Raw genomic sequence first — 16,024 nt, 5'->3', positions numbered from 1 at the left:
ATAAATAAAGAAATGTAATGTATCGGGTTTTCAGTTAAAACAGCAGAGTGCGCATTTAATTATAATCACTAAGCTTACAATCGCATGTTGAATTTAGGGTTGGTTTTGTACTTAAGTGTAGGTGTACCGCGATTAGCACGTAGCATACACGTAATTGTTGTTACACGAGTGTGGTGCTTTCATCGTTAAGTAGATATTATTCGGTTGAACAAACTTCAATTACTACAGTTTTAGAAATATTTTTGGATCAACTATGCTGTATTGCATCTGCATTTTATATTTCTTCAATTCAGGGAATTGAAGAAATATAAAAGTAACTCAGAACATCAGTTTCAAATTTATTTGGTAGTCCAATTAATACAAAGTGCTAAATTAAAGTTATAGTCCACCTCTGAAAGCAATATCATCGAAATCTTATCGAAATATTGTTTAATACTTATCAGTATCCCTCTATTGTAAATACAATTTACGAAACGCACAAGTTCGTAGAGGCACAGCATAAAGGTGTAAACTAAAATTTGCCGAGCAAACATTCCAATTTGTTCTTCAAAAGTGTTAAAAATTTAACGTTCAACGTTCCGTGGGCAGGAAATGACTTCCGCGCTTTGGGCGATTCGAACCAAAATAGTCCATTAGCCGATATTTGATCAGAATCAACCATTTCCAGCATCAAACGTTCCGGATGTCAATACGTCGAGGCTCAGATTGAATTTCCGAAGCTGCAGGCGTATTGCCCTTTTAATATAGGTATTCTGATTGCTCATTACATTCAAAGCATGTGCGCGATAGAAACGCAAATAGACAAATTGAATTCCATTATCCACCCGACAGACTGGATCAAATGAGATATTGTTGGGATGAAATTGTGCTTTGTGTCTACAATTTAAATCTATTTGCTTTAACTGTTTACATTCTATAGAATGATAGGTACTTTTATAAGTCTATAAAGATCTATAGATAGTGTCCAAATATAAGCTTCTTGATGTCTGATATAATAATAATTACTAGTTAAATATTCATACTTAGCGCAGTTGACCAAAATTATAAAACGCTGTGGGAACATCATCAAATATTCATAGAGGAGACAATATTATTCGCTAGAGAATAGTAAGCCAACCACATCTAAATATAGGTTTATATTATTTAGTTGTAATAATATTAATATTTAATTGTTTTGCGTTTCAGGGTATTTGCGAGCTTGGAAGGAAGTATATGACTGAAAGCTTCAAATAACAGGGTAGAGGTAAGAATGTTTGACAGTATTACATCTTATTTTGAATAACTTTAAAATGAATTGTTATTTTTCTTGAATTGATATGAAATAAAAATGTAACATTTTTCGGTTTATCGAAAAAAATGTGTATTGTGCTAGACCTCAATACAAAAACTTAGAAAAAGCATTCGCCTTTTATTATATCCACGCGGTGAAAGCTTCGGTTTTATGCAAAATAATAGTTTCCAAGCTTTTGTTTTTTTCAACAACAATGCATTATTTGTTGGATAGATTGGAACATGCTGATACTGTAGTGTTATTTTTGATAGTTTATACCAAGAAGTGTAGTAGGGAAAACGTTAATAGTTAAGTAGTTATTAGTAAACAGCATATTTGATCAGGGAAATTTGCTAGAATACATATTTTGCATTTTTATTCTTTACTTAGATAGTGTGTTGAATGTAAGAAGGGCACAAAAAAATATACAAGCAGCAAGAAAACATGTTATTGGATTATCTGTAATCTTGTCTCAAAGAAGGAGTTTGTTTAGATTAAATGAATGAAAAGTAGTAAAAATGTTTACCATGATATCAAGGAAATTGGCTACTGTGTGTATTTGTCACTTTTTGATAATATTATATATATTATCAATTTAATTTTAATTTATTACAATATATTTCAGGTGTATATCGAGAGTTACATCTTACGTCTTCGAGATGGGGAAAAATTCTTTGAATTTTAAACAGCGAAGAACTCATATCTCGCAAAACTTTAATAATATTCAGAAGTTTGGAAGTTTTCAAAGTTGGCAATCTAGAAGAAAGTGACAATGCGAAGCAAATATAAAAGTTCAGATGAATATTAAAGTACCTGCTACTAACAAGCCGTGAATAAAGAAGTAAGTATGCATGCATAATAAGGCTATATTTATTTTAGTACAGAAAATTAAAAATAATGATGTATTCAGTTAAAATATTGTGTCACGAATGCGTGAGTGGCGTGGATAATGAGGCACGGATGTTTTTGTTTAAAGAGCGCAATACCCAACACCATGACTGAATTTTTCATTGAACGATTAATTTATTGTTTGGTCATTGATTCAGTAACTTAATTAAAATGATTGTTGCGCGCACCACCCCAATACTGTACAGACATTAGACATGTTAAGAAGTATGTATACAGTACATCTATTCAAAAATCATTTAGCAATGTTCAAGTTATTTATTTTGAAAAGTAATATAAATGGAAGTAGATGTAAATGTAGTTCCCCTTTGTTGGTTTAATAGTAAGATTGCGATAAGGACCTCGAAAAATGTTTGTTTTATTTATTTTGTTTTCATTTCATCGCTTACCTACCCCTATTTGTTTGCGGTTTTGTATTACGTAAAGAACGTCAATATGCCGATGGATGTAAGTAGATATTTCATTTTATGTATTTTTATAAGTTTTATGTCAATAAAATTCGCTACACCAAATATTTATTTGATAGCTTAATGGAATGCCAATACATTTTACTACAGAGCGTACTTGTTTTTTATTAGTTTTACCTTTATGTTTGTATGTTGTATCGGCTGGTTGGTGAATTGAGTACTGTGTTGAGTATTTGACGTTAAGAACGTCTCAATCCAAATGTTTAAATGCTGCTTAAATATTTTCTTTTAAATGACATTATCTTTCTCAATTATTCAAATTAAATAAAACTTACAAGGACCTTTGTAGTTTGTGGATACTTTTTTAGGTTCTATCATTAGCGTGGTTTTTTAAACCTATATGCATGATTATTTTAACACCCTTTGATTAGCTTCACCTGTATGTCTGTACGTAACCGATTCCTTTGGGTCGGTGGCAATATAAAAATGTTTTTATGAGTTTATTTTATTAAGATGCTTTTCTTCAATCCTTAGTTAAAACTTATCAGATATTAGACCCCGTTTTGAAAGGGTTGTTTAATATGTTACCTAATCGACTAAGTTTTAACCAAGGTTTAATATAATCTCCCCTAAACCATGTATTTTATTTAATTTTAAATTAGTTAGGTATATATTTATTTCCTTTTTACATTAGGTTCATTCATGATTTCATAGTCAACAGTAATCTCATTTTATTTTTATATGTATGACTAGGACAGTAAGACTATTTAATATTAAAGGTCCTTGTACTTAAACTAACTGAAAAGCAGTAACTAGGTATAACTAAACTTGTGTATTTACCTTTATCCAGTCTATAGACTCTCGATTTATCTCGTTTTTACACACAATGTAAGTAGATCCTTATTTCACTGAACTACATGTTATTCCAATGTTTGTAGGTATGCATTTGAACTTCCAAATTTCACTAAATGACTGTTCAATGCATTCGTTGATACTTACTGAATACTTGATTATCATACCTACCCACGACGTTATTATAAGATAATATAGGTATATATTGCTGCAATTTCACAAATCGATTATTAAATTGCACGCGATTAATATTTTTTAATGTCAATTATCTGTGTCAAAAATTACACCACACCTTAAACACACATTAAAATAAACTTTGTCTTTTTCAGTATCATACATCGAAGAGGATTTATATTTGAATACGAAGCCACATGAAGATTGGAATGCTTTTGATTGAATGAAGGTAGGGAAAAACCATATAAAGGACAAAATATAATCCAGTCTGGCCAATCAGCTGTTCCCGTATTACGCAGACTTTCAGCGTATTGCCGACCTTGGACTCTGTACACGTGAATTCTCTGCTGTAGTACGCTATAAGCTTCGCAGGTATTACGACATACTAATATTAAATTGTCAAGGTCGTAGTATAATTTGGAAAATTTGTTTTATCAAACGATTCTTCTTATTATTCGGCTACAATTTACGAATACGATTACGTAATGCACGACTTGTACATACGTTTTCTTATAATAAAAAAAGGTAAGATGGTAGATATTATGTTTAATCTATTTACTCTTGTCTAGTTAAGGGCGTAGTTACGAAAATGCGACAAAGGTTTTATGGTTGGGTTTTGCCATAAATCGTTAGGGCTAAAGGTCGCGCATGCCATGTAACAAAATACATGTGTGCATGACTTTATTATTGTTTTCTACAAGTAGTAATAATTTATAAATATCCAATTATTTTTTTCGTATTTTCGCATTACGTCTAATCCTATATATCATCAATATGGCTACCGTTGATGTACCTATACTACTATAGGTACTTTTATTACTATAAAAAATCTCACATTGCCTGTCTTTTTAACGTTGTTATTGTTTTATATAAGTAAAATATTTATTTAAGTTTGTAAGTTCTAAGGATATTGAGGAACCTACCATGTGTTTGAGATTTCTTCACAAATAAATCAAAGTTTTAGGTACGCTCGTCATTCATACCTAGGTACCTATATTCCAAGTACCTACCTGTTTATTATTACGTATAATTTTTTTTTTATAAAAATAAGATGTATCATTAAATCGCTTCGCATCCAATGGTTCCAATTTTTAATAATATAACTTTCAAATGTGTACTTAAATTAAATTAAATATAATATAAATATTATTGTCATTTAAAAGAAAAGAGTGCTTAAAAATATCGCATACTATGCTAAAGCAATCTAATTTACTGTCTATTTGTTTATAATTAATCTTGTAATTTATTTCAGTCTACCAAGGATATTATGTAATACCATGTGCATCGTCTGCTGCAGCCGTAGGTATTGGCATTTGATATAATATTTTCTATTTACATACCCATACAAAAATGTCCCGCTTTTAGTGTTTACCTACATATTCCTTTATAAGTCACACATCCACCATTGCTAGGATTTCTTTTTCATTCAAAAGAGTTCATGAAACAATTTGAGACAGACTATGATTCACACAGAGGCAGAAGCTAAAAATTTAAAAATAAGAAATGTTTCATTTGTTTTTAAATGCATTCTTATAGCAGCCCGGCTTTACGCGGTAAAATGGAAACAAACGATATCGCGTCAACGACTTCGAATACACGAAACTTCTGCCACGTGCTTGCTAACTTCTCTAGGTTACGTGTTAAAACGATATATATTCCTGATACTATAACGTCGTAATGCAAATGCTATATGGTTGCTTTTCCTATGCACACGTTTACCCCCTAGACCAATCAAAATATACGCTAAACTTTTAGATGCAGTGCGCAGAATCGAAATTGCATAGTCACACCCTTGGCGGGGGCTGGGCGTCGCTTTGCTGAGCAATTCATCACGTGTTCACCCCCGTACTCCCCCGACGTCCATGCTAGCGTAAATTCCATTGAACCACACCCATGCTTCTAAACGGAAAACAAACATCGTATCGCGGCATCTCGCCGTGTTTAGACATAACGCTAAGGTAAGCGCATACGATATCAAGCTCCAATGAGGCTACGAGCTTACCTTACGTTAACATTTGGAGCTTGATATCACAGTAACTGTTTGGTGTTTTTTAACTGTTGCGTGTTGATATCTATGCACTGCTGTCAAGATTCGCGACGCATAGGGCGCCGTCTGCGCCCTTGGACGCCCACTTTGAAACTGATACGCATGTTTTTATTAAAATTTGAGGTTAGAATGTTCGTCCATTTCGCCCCATGCGCGGGCTTGCACAGACGCGCCATATTGATGCTGACAATCGATGCGGACAACGACCTTGCGCTGTGGGCATCCTACTTTACCGACGACACCAACGATTTCAAGCTACGCGCTTGCGCAGTGCTCTCCTTTTGGGCGCCAGAAAACATTACCTTGCCTTGCTCCGATCAGAGCACATCCATTGCCATTTGTTCCATTAAACAGAACCGACAGTTTCCAAATATAGCATCGGAAACTAGGTTAAAACTTAAAACACAACGCGAAAAATATAGTGCATCGGGGTTCGTATAAATAGAACGCGTTTCCTTGTATCGTAATCCCATTTTACATTTTAGAGATGCCATGTGCTTGGAATAATAATCCATAAATTCATGTGACAGAAGAACCAGGAGCAAAAATAACATGGGTAATATCAAGCAAAACATTGATCAAGAAAATTGTCCTTTAAAAAAATAATATAGTATATTTTTTCTACAATAATATATTTCTAAAAATTTTTTACAGATGTCAATAGATAATTAATTTTAATAACTTAGTTTATCATAAAAATTAAATTGATTTAATTATTTTTGTCGCATAAAGTAAGCAACATTTGATACATATTTATAATTTTTTTTATTGATTTACAAGTAAGAAAATAGTAAAATTTAATTATAGTTATATAAAAGTGGCACACAATAATTACAACTGTTTTTAGAAAATGTATCTTGTAATTTATTAGATATAAGCTTCCTTACAGACACACGTGGACTCAATAATGTATTCCAGCAGCCATTGTAAGTAAGTATCTCTACCTTTATGACGTTATAGATGTATGTTTTGCATTGTTAAATGCCTTGAGTGTAGCACTAGGACGCGAGCACTGCAAGGGCGCCACTGAGTCGCCTATCGGTATAATACGTGACGTGTACGAAGTGAAGCGACGCGCGCTGTCTGGCGCAGGGCGGGGCCGGGCGGGGGTGGGGGCGACCGTGAGCGCGGGGGTAAGGGCGACCGTGAGCGCGGGGTAGGGGTGACCGTGAACGCGGGGGCGAGGGCGGGCGGTTTTCCACCCTCACTCGCCGCGCCGGTCTCATGTGTAATCCGTCTGCGTTGAATTTTAATAGTATTCTAGAAAACTTGTGTAATGGAAACCTTTCCATTTTAAGTATTGTTTGATGTTAATTTATAGTATTTGATTAATAATATATTTTTATAGTTAGGCTATTAATGATGTTATGATGGACTAAAGCGTGTTTTTCAAAATTATGCGAAATTCCCCTGCGAGTTTTATTTGCTCTATCATAAAAATAACTACATAATATTAATATTCATTATTTCTTTTTTTGAATACAAAATAAAGAAAGAAGTACGGTACGAATAACGTAGGTCGCTCAATAAAATAATATTCAAAGTTTTGAGTTCGATATAAAAAAGAACTAAATCTAATTGCTTGAATCCAAGATAGCGGTCGGGTGGGGTGTTGAACGAATAAAGTTTAAGGTGTAATTAACTCGCCTCACAATTCTCCATCTAGTCGACCAATTCCCAACAAAAAAATATATTTTTTACGCCACAAAAATTTCTCGATTCGATTGAAACCAACCACGATAAGTTTCCAATTTCGTTAGAGGTCGTAAATTCGAAGAAAAATAATATATTTCAGATACCTAATATGTCATTGTATTTATGTTGACATAGTTGACTGCGAAAGTAATTTCGTTTAGAGTGGAAAAAAAAACAAAACAAAAAACAAATTTATCAATAACTAATACTTATATTAAAGGAAATTACAAATTAATAAATAACTAATTTTACGTAAAAACGATATTCAAAATATTTAATATTGTCATTTTTATAATCTCATTCAAAGGAAAAAAAGATCTTTACAAATAGTTTTTTAGATAAATATAGGCATCTTATTATTAACAAAAAGGGCCTCAGTCTCAACTCTCACGAGAAAAAACATTCGTAGCACTTCGTAGCAGTAATAACCCAAACAAGGAAAAGGATAGCTAGTAATAGTATTGTGTTGTTGGTACACAAATCGAATATTATGTCTACGCTATCAATCCGTGACGTCAGACGCAGCCGAGTTACAAGGTTACGAGGCCACGTAATCAATGACGTAGCGCTGACGTCACGGCTGCGCAACCCAAATAGGTATAAACATCTGGATTCTGAAAACTAGATCGATGAAGTGCTTTTTTGTTACTGATTGTAAATTATATTTTTGTTTTAATGTTTCTTTAAGATAGATAGGCACTACTTTTCTCCTTGGCTCCTTTGAAAACGTTCTATATCAATTGTTTTAGTAGAAATAATACAGTGAAAAGAATATATGAAAAATTATGTATACATGACTCGCTCGCAATGCTTCGGATTAAGAAATATCATAATTTTTCTCATTGTATTTTCTAAATAGCACGTCGACGTCGACCCACAACGCGTTTTAATAAAATGAAAACGCTCGCGATGCAAAAAACAAAAGCTACAAGGCAACATAAAAAAAAAACATAACAAAAACATAGCGTAATAATCGCCGCATTTTTTCTCTGTTTCTATTCAAATAATATTTCATACGGAACTAAAGCTATAAGAGTTACGCGGTACAATGTGACAAAACAAAAGATATTGTTGCAAACGCCAAATAAACTTTGTAGACGTTGCTGATTTAATTCATTAAATCAGATAATTATTAATTGAATGTTGGATTGAATGTAACTAATAGAAAATAACCTGAACATAGAACCTAAATTAAACTTATTAAAGAATGAAATAAAAATTGTATCCAATGAATGAAAATTCTGTTTATAAGTAGAACGACGTGGAAGTTAATCCTTGATCTTGATTGATATGAAATACTTTTCATAAAATTATTTTGAGCCTTGAGAATCATTTGAGCTTTCATTATAAAAATCATATTGTTAATTTAGATATTAAAATAAATTAAGAACTTTTATTATTAGCGTTAAATTTAAAGTTATTAGATACTGTTTTTTTTATATTTCGTTAAGCTTAAGTGTATGAATATCGTTTGTCATAATTAGTAAGGTAGATTATATATTAAATCAATTAAAATACCAAATCCTAATACCAAAATAATATAATCGTTCACATGAAAAATTAACTAGTCCAAAATGTTTACCAAAAATAATTCAAAATTAAATAATTATTCAATGAAAGCTACTAACTACTTACCTCACGAGAGATTAGTCGGTAAAGTTTATTTAGCGCGATGATATTATATTTTATGGTGAAAATATTTCAGATATTAAAAGGTTTGAACAAGTTGGTCAAGGTTACAGCATAACACGAAAAGATTACAATAATACATAGTGCACTTTTGATAATGTCACTAAAATGGTCTACTTTTATTGACTTTATCAAATATTTTTCAGTGCAATTCATTGATAAATGATAATACTTTTCGTGTTTGAAGTCACCTTCACTCATCTTTACGATATCATTTTAGATAGGTATTTTCTCTAAATTAGATCATTGATATATTTTCACATTGTAAAATCTCTGTTAAAAGCAATTTTAACTTCAATCTTTAAATAAAAATAAGAAAATTGTGTGATCGTATTGTACCTAACATATACGTAAATATTATTATAAAAATGAGAAATTATAAATTTAACCATAATGCAAAACAAAATTTGTATCTTAACTCTAATATTAAAAAATGTTTAATGATTAAACGACTAAAATAAATACAAATAAATAATAATTTGCGCATAGAATATGCAAAATAAATTATTTGAAAATAATTACCTTTTCGTTCGTCGTTTAGCAATATTCGTTGAATTTCTCCAGCCTCCGAACCACTCTCCGATTCTGAATAAAGAGACTGACCACCAGATGCACGTCCAAATCTGTTGTTTACCAGTTTATGGTACAATGAAGCACTACCACTACTAACACTTGTTGTCCGAATAGGCGGCTGAGGTGGTCCCGCACCGTTCTTTATTATCACATCACTTGGCAAAGGTTTAAAGTCAGACAGTACAGAGTTAGACCTCCTTTCACTGTACAATTTTGAATTATTGGAAGCAACCGACGCACTATCGTCATGTTTCGATCGATTATCAAAACTCACCCGTTTTGAATATTGATTACCAAACCCTCGGTTTTCCCGATTTAAAGAACATCTCTGATACGTAGGTGTATGTTGACCAAAACTTATAGGAGATGTTACTTTTTGGGGATGTCTATAGATGATATCAGATTCTGGATAATAAGTCTTATTGCTTATAAATGAATCTGTTCGCCGTTCAGGAGCACCTCTTGTAAAAGGGGATGCTGAATAGTAATTAGTCGGATTACGTAAATTTCTAGCTTCTTTAGTACTTGATGGGTAGGAATTTATTCTGTGTTCCAATACGAATGAATTTGGTGAACTGCAGTTAGATATGGAATTGGATGCGTTACACATCGGCGTAGTAGTGTTCATAGTTTGTCTCATTATGTATTCATCTTCTTTTTCTTTCATTTCTTTAATCTTTTTCCAATAAAACGCTTCAACTCTTTGTCGCGTTTTGCCTTTGTCAAGTGTACTTGGAGTAGGCGACTTTAAAATATCTCTAAAAGGCGACGTTGCAGGTGTTGATTTTGTTCGAGTACTAGATCTACTAACTGAATTTCTTCCTTCTTCTCCTTCAATAATTATTTTTCTTACGTGTTCATAAGGCGATACAGTCAATGGCATATTAGGAAGTCTGTGATTCACTGCAATAGGCGATGTGGGCGCAGAATAATGGTATGGCTTTTTCTTGTTATCATGTACAATATAATTTTTTTTCGTATAATTTTCAAAAGGCTTATGCTTATCAAGTGATAAGCTGCGTGCTCTTATTGGCTGTATTGTACGTACTTCGGCTTCTTTTTTAGGTGATATTAAAAATTTTGTGCTTACTCGTTTGATTTCAGCTCCTACTGATGCTGGATTTGTTTGTGCTGCTTTATAAATTTCAATTTCATCAACTGGTGATATTCTTTCAATAAGTCGTTCTACAGAATGATAATAAACGTCAGGGTACTGCGGTATATCTCTCTGTGTATTGTTGGACCCCGGATACATAGTAAATGTTTCGCTTTGAGGTTTAGGCGGTACTTGTGGTCGGGCCACGTATATTTTCATGTTAGTTTCCTGAGCAGCTGGTAAATCTGATTCGTGATTGTGTTTTCTTAATATAACACTCTCTGACACAAGTGTGCTGCTAGAGGAATCTTTCGACTCTATTTCGCGTTGGTTGTTATTCCTTGAATAAGTCGTAATGGAGAGATTTTCATAAATTCTATCGCTTTGATCATCTTGACCAGAAATGTTTCGCTTTTCGTTCGGATTTGACATCATGGTTTGAGGATTGTAATATTGGTTAGTAGATTGACTATTATTAGTCAATTTCGAAATAGTTTGAACATCCTTCGATTTATCTTTGGACTTGTGAGAAAAAAATGGAAATATTTTTCGAAAACTACTGGATTTCTTTCGGCTACTTTCCGACATGATGAGAAGATGTTAAATAATGTGTTTACTACCTGTAACAACCAAATGCAACTATTGTGATTGGCACATATTAAACTCGATTGTGTAAATGTAAATGTAAAAAAATACGATAAAAACGTAAGTACCTACGTAGTAGCAGATGATTAATACAATTATAATATTATCTAATAGGTACCTTATGCTTACTTTCTAGAGTCTAGAGTCTAGACCGTTGCAACACCGAACAAGGTGTATGTTGACCCTAATTGACAGGCAAGTTTAATTAACTAGGTAGGTTACATATTATGTAAACGATTAATCCAATATAGTGATAGAAGTTATTTTTAATTATTATTTGAAATTTTACGAGAAGCACCTAATTAATTACTTATGTAAGTATCAGATTAAATTTTAATAATTTTCTAATAGAATACCTTTTTTTTCATTTATAAAATTATCTCGAGTTAACTACCTATTTGTTTTTAACATCTCCTATTTCTATCTAGTTTTAAAAAACACGAACCTAACCTAACCCACCCCCTTATCTAAACCAAAAATTCTGATTACGAATTTTCGGCCCTCCCCCCATCGACCCGCGTACCTTCCAATATCTTAGATGTTTTACATTTCCGATTGCTATTTAGGAAATGTATAGATTTCCTAGGCAATGTGTATAAAATAATTTATTTCACACATTTCCGTGCGATTTTAGGAATTACATACATTTCCTAGGAATTGTATACAATGACGGATTACATACATTTCCGTTAACATATACAGGGTGTCCCGTAAGTAGTGGACCAACGGGTTATGGGGAGTAGAGGGACTTATTATCTAACAAAAATACTAAAATTTATCGTCCTAAACCATAAAGTTTTTGATTTATGCTTTATTTTCAAAATTTGATAAAAATATCATCCATTTAAGCTTAATATGAACTTTTACCATTTCTGTTTTTATTTTATTCTTATTTTTTTGTTCAAGGTTGTTAAGAATACATAAGTCTTCCTAATTAAAATGATACTCAAGCATAATTAACAACAACAACAAAATTAGAGCAAAAATAGGTAAAATTTTACGTTTTAAAAATTTACAGACTGAAGTTTGAACAAAGCTGGTGTAAAAAAAATGTATGGTGACCCTGTGAAACTTTATTTTAAAAACTTCTACATCTCATACAAATTACAAAAAGGTATAATTGTGTGGTATAAAGTATTTAAATAAATGTTAAATTGGCGTACAACATTCAAATTAGAAATTATCAGGTAGTCAACTCATTAAGTTATTCCGCGAATTATTGCCTTTATGGGCGTGCGCTGGAATTCTTTTGTATTGTTTCTGGCCAATCATAGACGATACTTGAACCCACTATTATTTTCTTTGACTTTCAACTATTTCAGTGACTTGCTTATAGCTCGGAACTACACGAGTGTTCAGCTTGATCCTGTCATTACGATATTATTCTTTGTTTAAGTACGCTTGAATTGGACACTGATTTTGCTTGTGATTTGGATATTGTTCGACTTTAGTTTTTTGAAGGAAATTGTCTAATACATATACTCCACTCCACTACTCCCCATAACCCGTTGGTCCACTACTTACGGGACACCCTGTATATATATATAGATTAATCATGACGTATTATTTCGTCTAAATAAGTAGTCTTAATCCATACATTTTTATCAAAACAATATGCCATTTCCGTCATGTTTTTACAACCCATTGTTTGATTTAAATGGTGTTGTTTATTTTATAAAACGTTGATATTGAAGACATTCAGATAAATAGATTAAAAAAATTGAGACCTGAGAATTAGGTAGGTACCTAGGTATATGAATGTTCCCTATTTCTTAGTTCGTGAGTCACAAACCAGAATTAAAATGACGAAATTTGAAACCGCACCTATTAAATGTCATTTAGAAACAAAGCATTTCAATTCTAGAATTTCCTCATCAACACTTTTGTTGTAAAACTAAAAATAAATCTCAACCTTTCTTCACGAAAATATATTAGGGTCATTGCGCCTGTTCGCGTCCACTTAGTGCAGTTGGAAAGTTTGAAGGAGAAAATAAAAATATTCCAGAACAATGTAACGTAACGTAATGTAACGTGTTCATTACATAGTCTATTTTAAGATTTACTTTCAATTGTGTTGGAAATATCATGTGGTTTTTATTTATCTATACAAATAGCAGAATTAGGCGTTTTACCCAGTTCGCGTCCAAAAATCCCAGTTTGCGTTCACTCGTGGACCAGTTCGCGTCCACCAGCTTAGAAAAGGAATTAGGAGTGTATTGGGTGATATTTTATCAGATAAATGCAAATAAAAATTCGAATTTAATAAATTATTTATTTACGAATATAGTTATTCAATAAAAACCGGCTAAATGTGAGTGGGACTCCAACACAGCCACAACAACATAGACTACTCTACTAAATTAACAAAAAACAAAGTTACCTAGGTACGTTATGTAAATAAATAATAATCAGTTCTATTAAGATTACCTACCTACCCTATTTTTTAGTTTCTAATGAATTAAATTTTTTTTGTTTATATTATTTTCTTAACCACAGACTTATTGACTCTCATTCTCAAAGATACTAGTCTCATTTTTAGAATACCCATTGTAAAATGAAAAAATAGCATAAAAATTTGCTAATTTGAATGAAAATTTAAATTATCAACTTGTAGTCTTAGTAAAAAATTTACAATCTATTTTAAATTACATATTTTAACAAACAATTCATTGCTACGTAATGAAAAACAATGTGGACGCAATATGTTCTATCCTATTGTTATGCACTAAAGGTATAGTTTGCGCCCACCGTGGACGCAAAATGGAAGTTGTATAAATTCGGTGTAGCAATTCGCGTCCACCTTATTTTAGCTATTAATTGTAAAAGAAATAAGCTTATATAAGATTTATAATCCATACTATTTCATGTTTTGTTAGCAAAGTAAAGAAACAGTTACATATTCAAAAATTCACATTTAACAATAAAATACTTACCGTCAAACGCGACGCTGCGCACTATTTTTTTCTCAAAATCCCGCGCGTTTTAGCTCTGTCGTTTAATAGCCAAAATTGATTTTTTTTTTAATAGGATCGGCGGTGCGCAGGCTTATTTTGAATATGTGTGCATGTCTCTTATACATTGAGGTATTATCGGAAATTTTTCTTATTACAATTTTACTTAAAGTATACTTATTTTCGTGAATTTTCTAAAAGATATCCGCAAAATGGACGCGAATAGGCATGTGGACGCGAACAGGCGCAATGACATAGGGTGTAGTAAGTTCACGTAGGTACGATAAATATCTTCTATTTGAGGTTGTTTAATCGTTGTTTTTTGTTTGATATTAAGTACTGTAGGGCGATAGACCCAGTGGTGGGCTGCGTGGCTAGTGTTGGAGGGATTTGTTATAAAATCAAACTAAAATGTACACTAATTAATTTATTACTAAAATCACTGCTATTACACTTTCACTTGTTACTTAATTGTTACTGTTATTGTTAATTGTTATACTAATCTGTTAAATAAATGTTATAATAATTATGTTATATGTTTAATGTTAATGTTACGCGTCGCGACGGTTATATGTTATTTTGTGGACTGTTGATTGTGGACTGACTTAAATTTATGTTAAACGCCGCCCGCGATACCTAGTATTGCTGACTAGGGTGTTCGGTGGTCATTGCACCGAACATGCTCCCGGGCGACAAAGATGAGTGTGAGATGAACATGTTAGAAAATGGTACAAGGGGTTTAAATGATTCAATGATAAGAGATATTAAATATGTTACTAATTATTCATGTTTGCTTAATCTAAAGTAAAGTGTAAAATATGAAATCTTAAAATCCCAAATGTATATAAGTTAGATCTAAAAATGGAATGTTAAATTCTTAGAGTCAAATATAAAGACTTAAAAATCCTAAATGCATGTTAATTAAATCTAAAAGTGCAATTTTAAATTCTTAGAGTCCCTAAGCACACACTAACACTATCACTAACACTTTCTTCACAAAATAGTCTCATCGTCTGTTTATTGTTTTATGTTGCTTGGCTATAAGGTCTTCGGTCCGTTGCAAAAGGTTATATTGTGCTTCAATTAAAGATGTCTGATTTTTTAATAATTCATGTACATGTCTATTGTTTGCGTGTATTAATAATTCTATGTCCATTCTATATTGTTCCGCGAATCGCTCGTCCAATACGCCGAATAGAGTGTTTGCAACATAACCCACCCCATTGATAAGGCCGCGCCGCTGTCTCGCGTGCCTGTCGCGTGTGCCTGGCTCACGTGCCTGATTCAGCAAGACGTCGTTGTAATATAATAACTCCACCTGTTCATGATGTAATTGTGTTAGAATCATATGACATCGTGCATTATTGTCCACACTATCACATGATTTTTGCAAATATTTTGTAAACCTTTCGGATGCTTCTACACCTTCCCAGTAGGGTGACCTGTTGTAATACGCTACCATGGTCCACTCATCTTGAATTATTTGCGTATCAGCCACATAATCGAAATATAGTGACTGATTATTATTTTTAAATGCTGATGTTGTATAATTTGCACTTGCGGTAGTTATAATAATAAAAATGAAATTGTTAGGGATAAGAAACTTTGTGAACCTTTTCGTGAGCTTTTTTAAATTTGTTGATGTTGATCTTTGTCTTCTGTTATTTGTTTTTCCGAGCTTACCGGTAAAAGTGATATTTTATTGCAGGGTCTTTTTAT

The 16,024-nt window shown here is 32.4% G+C and overlaps 1 protein-coding gene and 1 long non-coding RNA gene across 3 annotated transcripts in view; one reads left to right on the top strand and one right to left on the bottom strand.

Moving 5' to 3' along the window:
- LOC123705164 overlaps positions 1 to 3,988 on the top strand; it is a 58,018-nt gene extending 54,030 nt beyond the window's left edge. Inside the window, exons 3-5 of the long non-coding RNA XR_006753265.1 lie at positions 1,186 to 1,243; positions 1,896 to 2,111; positions 3,765 to 3,988. This is a non-coding gene — a long non-coding RNA (uncharacterized LOC123705164). The remainder of the gene's footprint in view (positions 1 to 1,185; positions 1,244 to 1,895; positions 2,112 to 3,764) is intronic.
- LOC123705159 (coiled-coil domain-containing protein AGAP005037) overlaps positions 1 to 16,024 on the bottom strand; it is a 162,585-nt gene that overhangs the window by 139,419 nt on the left and 7,142 nt on the right. For both annotated transcript variants that reach the window (XM_045653822.1, XM_045653821.1), the window contains exon 2: positions 9,563 to 11,329. In XM_045653822.1, coding sequence (XP_045509778.1) covers positions 9,563 to 11,297 — 1,735 coding nt within the window. In that variant the 5' untranslated portion in view covers positions 11,298 to 11,329. The remainder of the gene's footprint in view (positions 1 to 9,562; positions 11,330 to 16,024) is intronic.

Source organism: Colias croceus, chromosome Z (assembly GCF_905220415.1).
Source record: "Colias croceus chromosome Z, ilColCroc2.1".
NCBI classification, from domain to species: Eukaryota; Metazoa; Arthropoda; class Insecta; order Lepidoptera; family Pieridae; genus Colias; species Colias croceus.
This window is presented reverse-complemented; position numbering and strand designations above follow the sequence as displayed.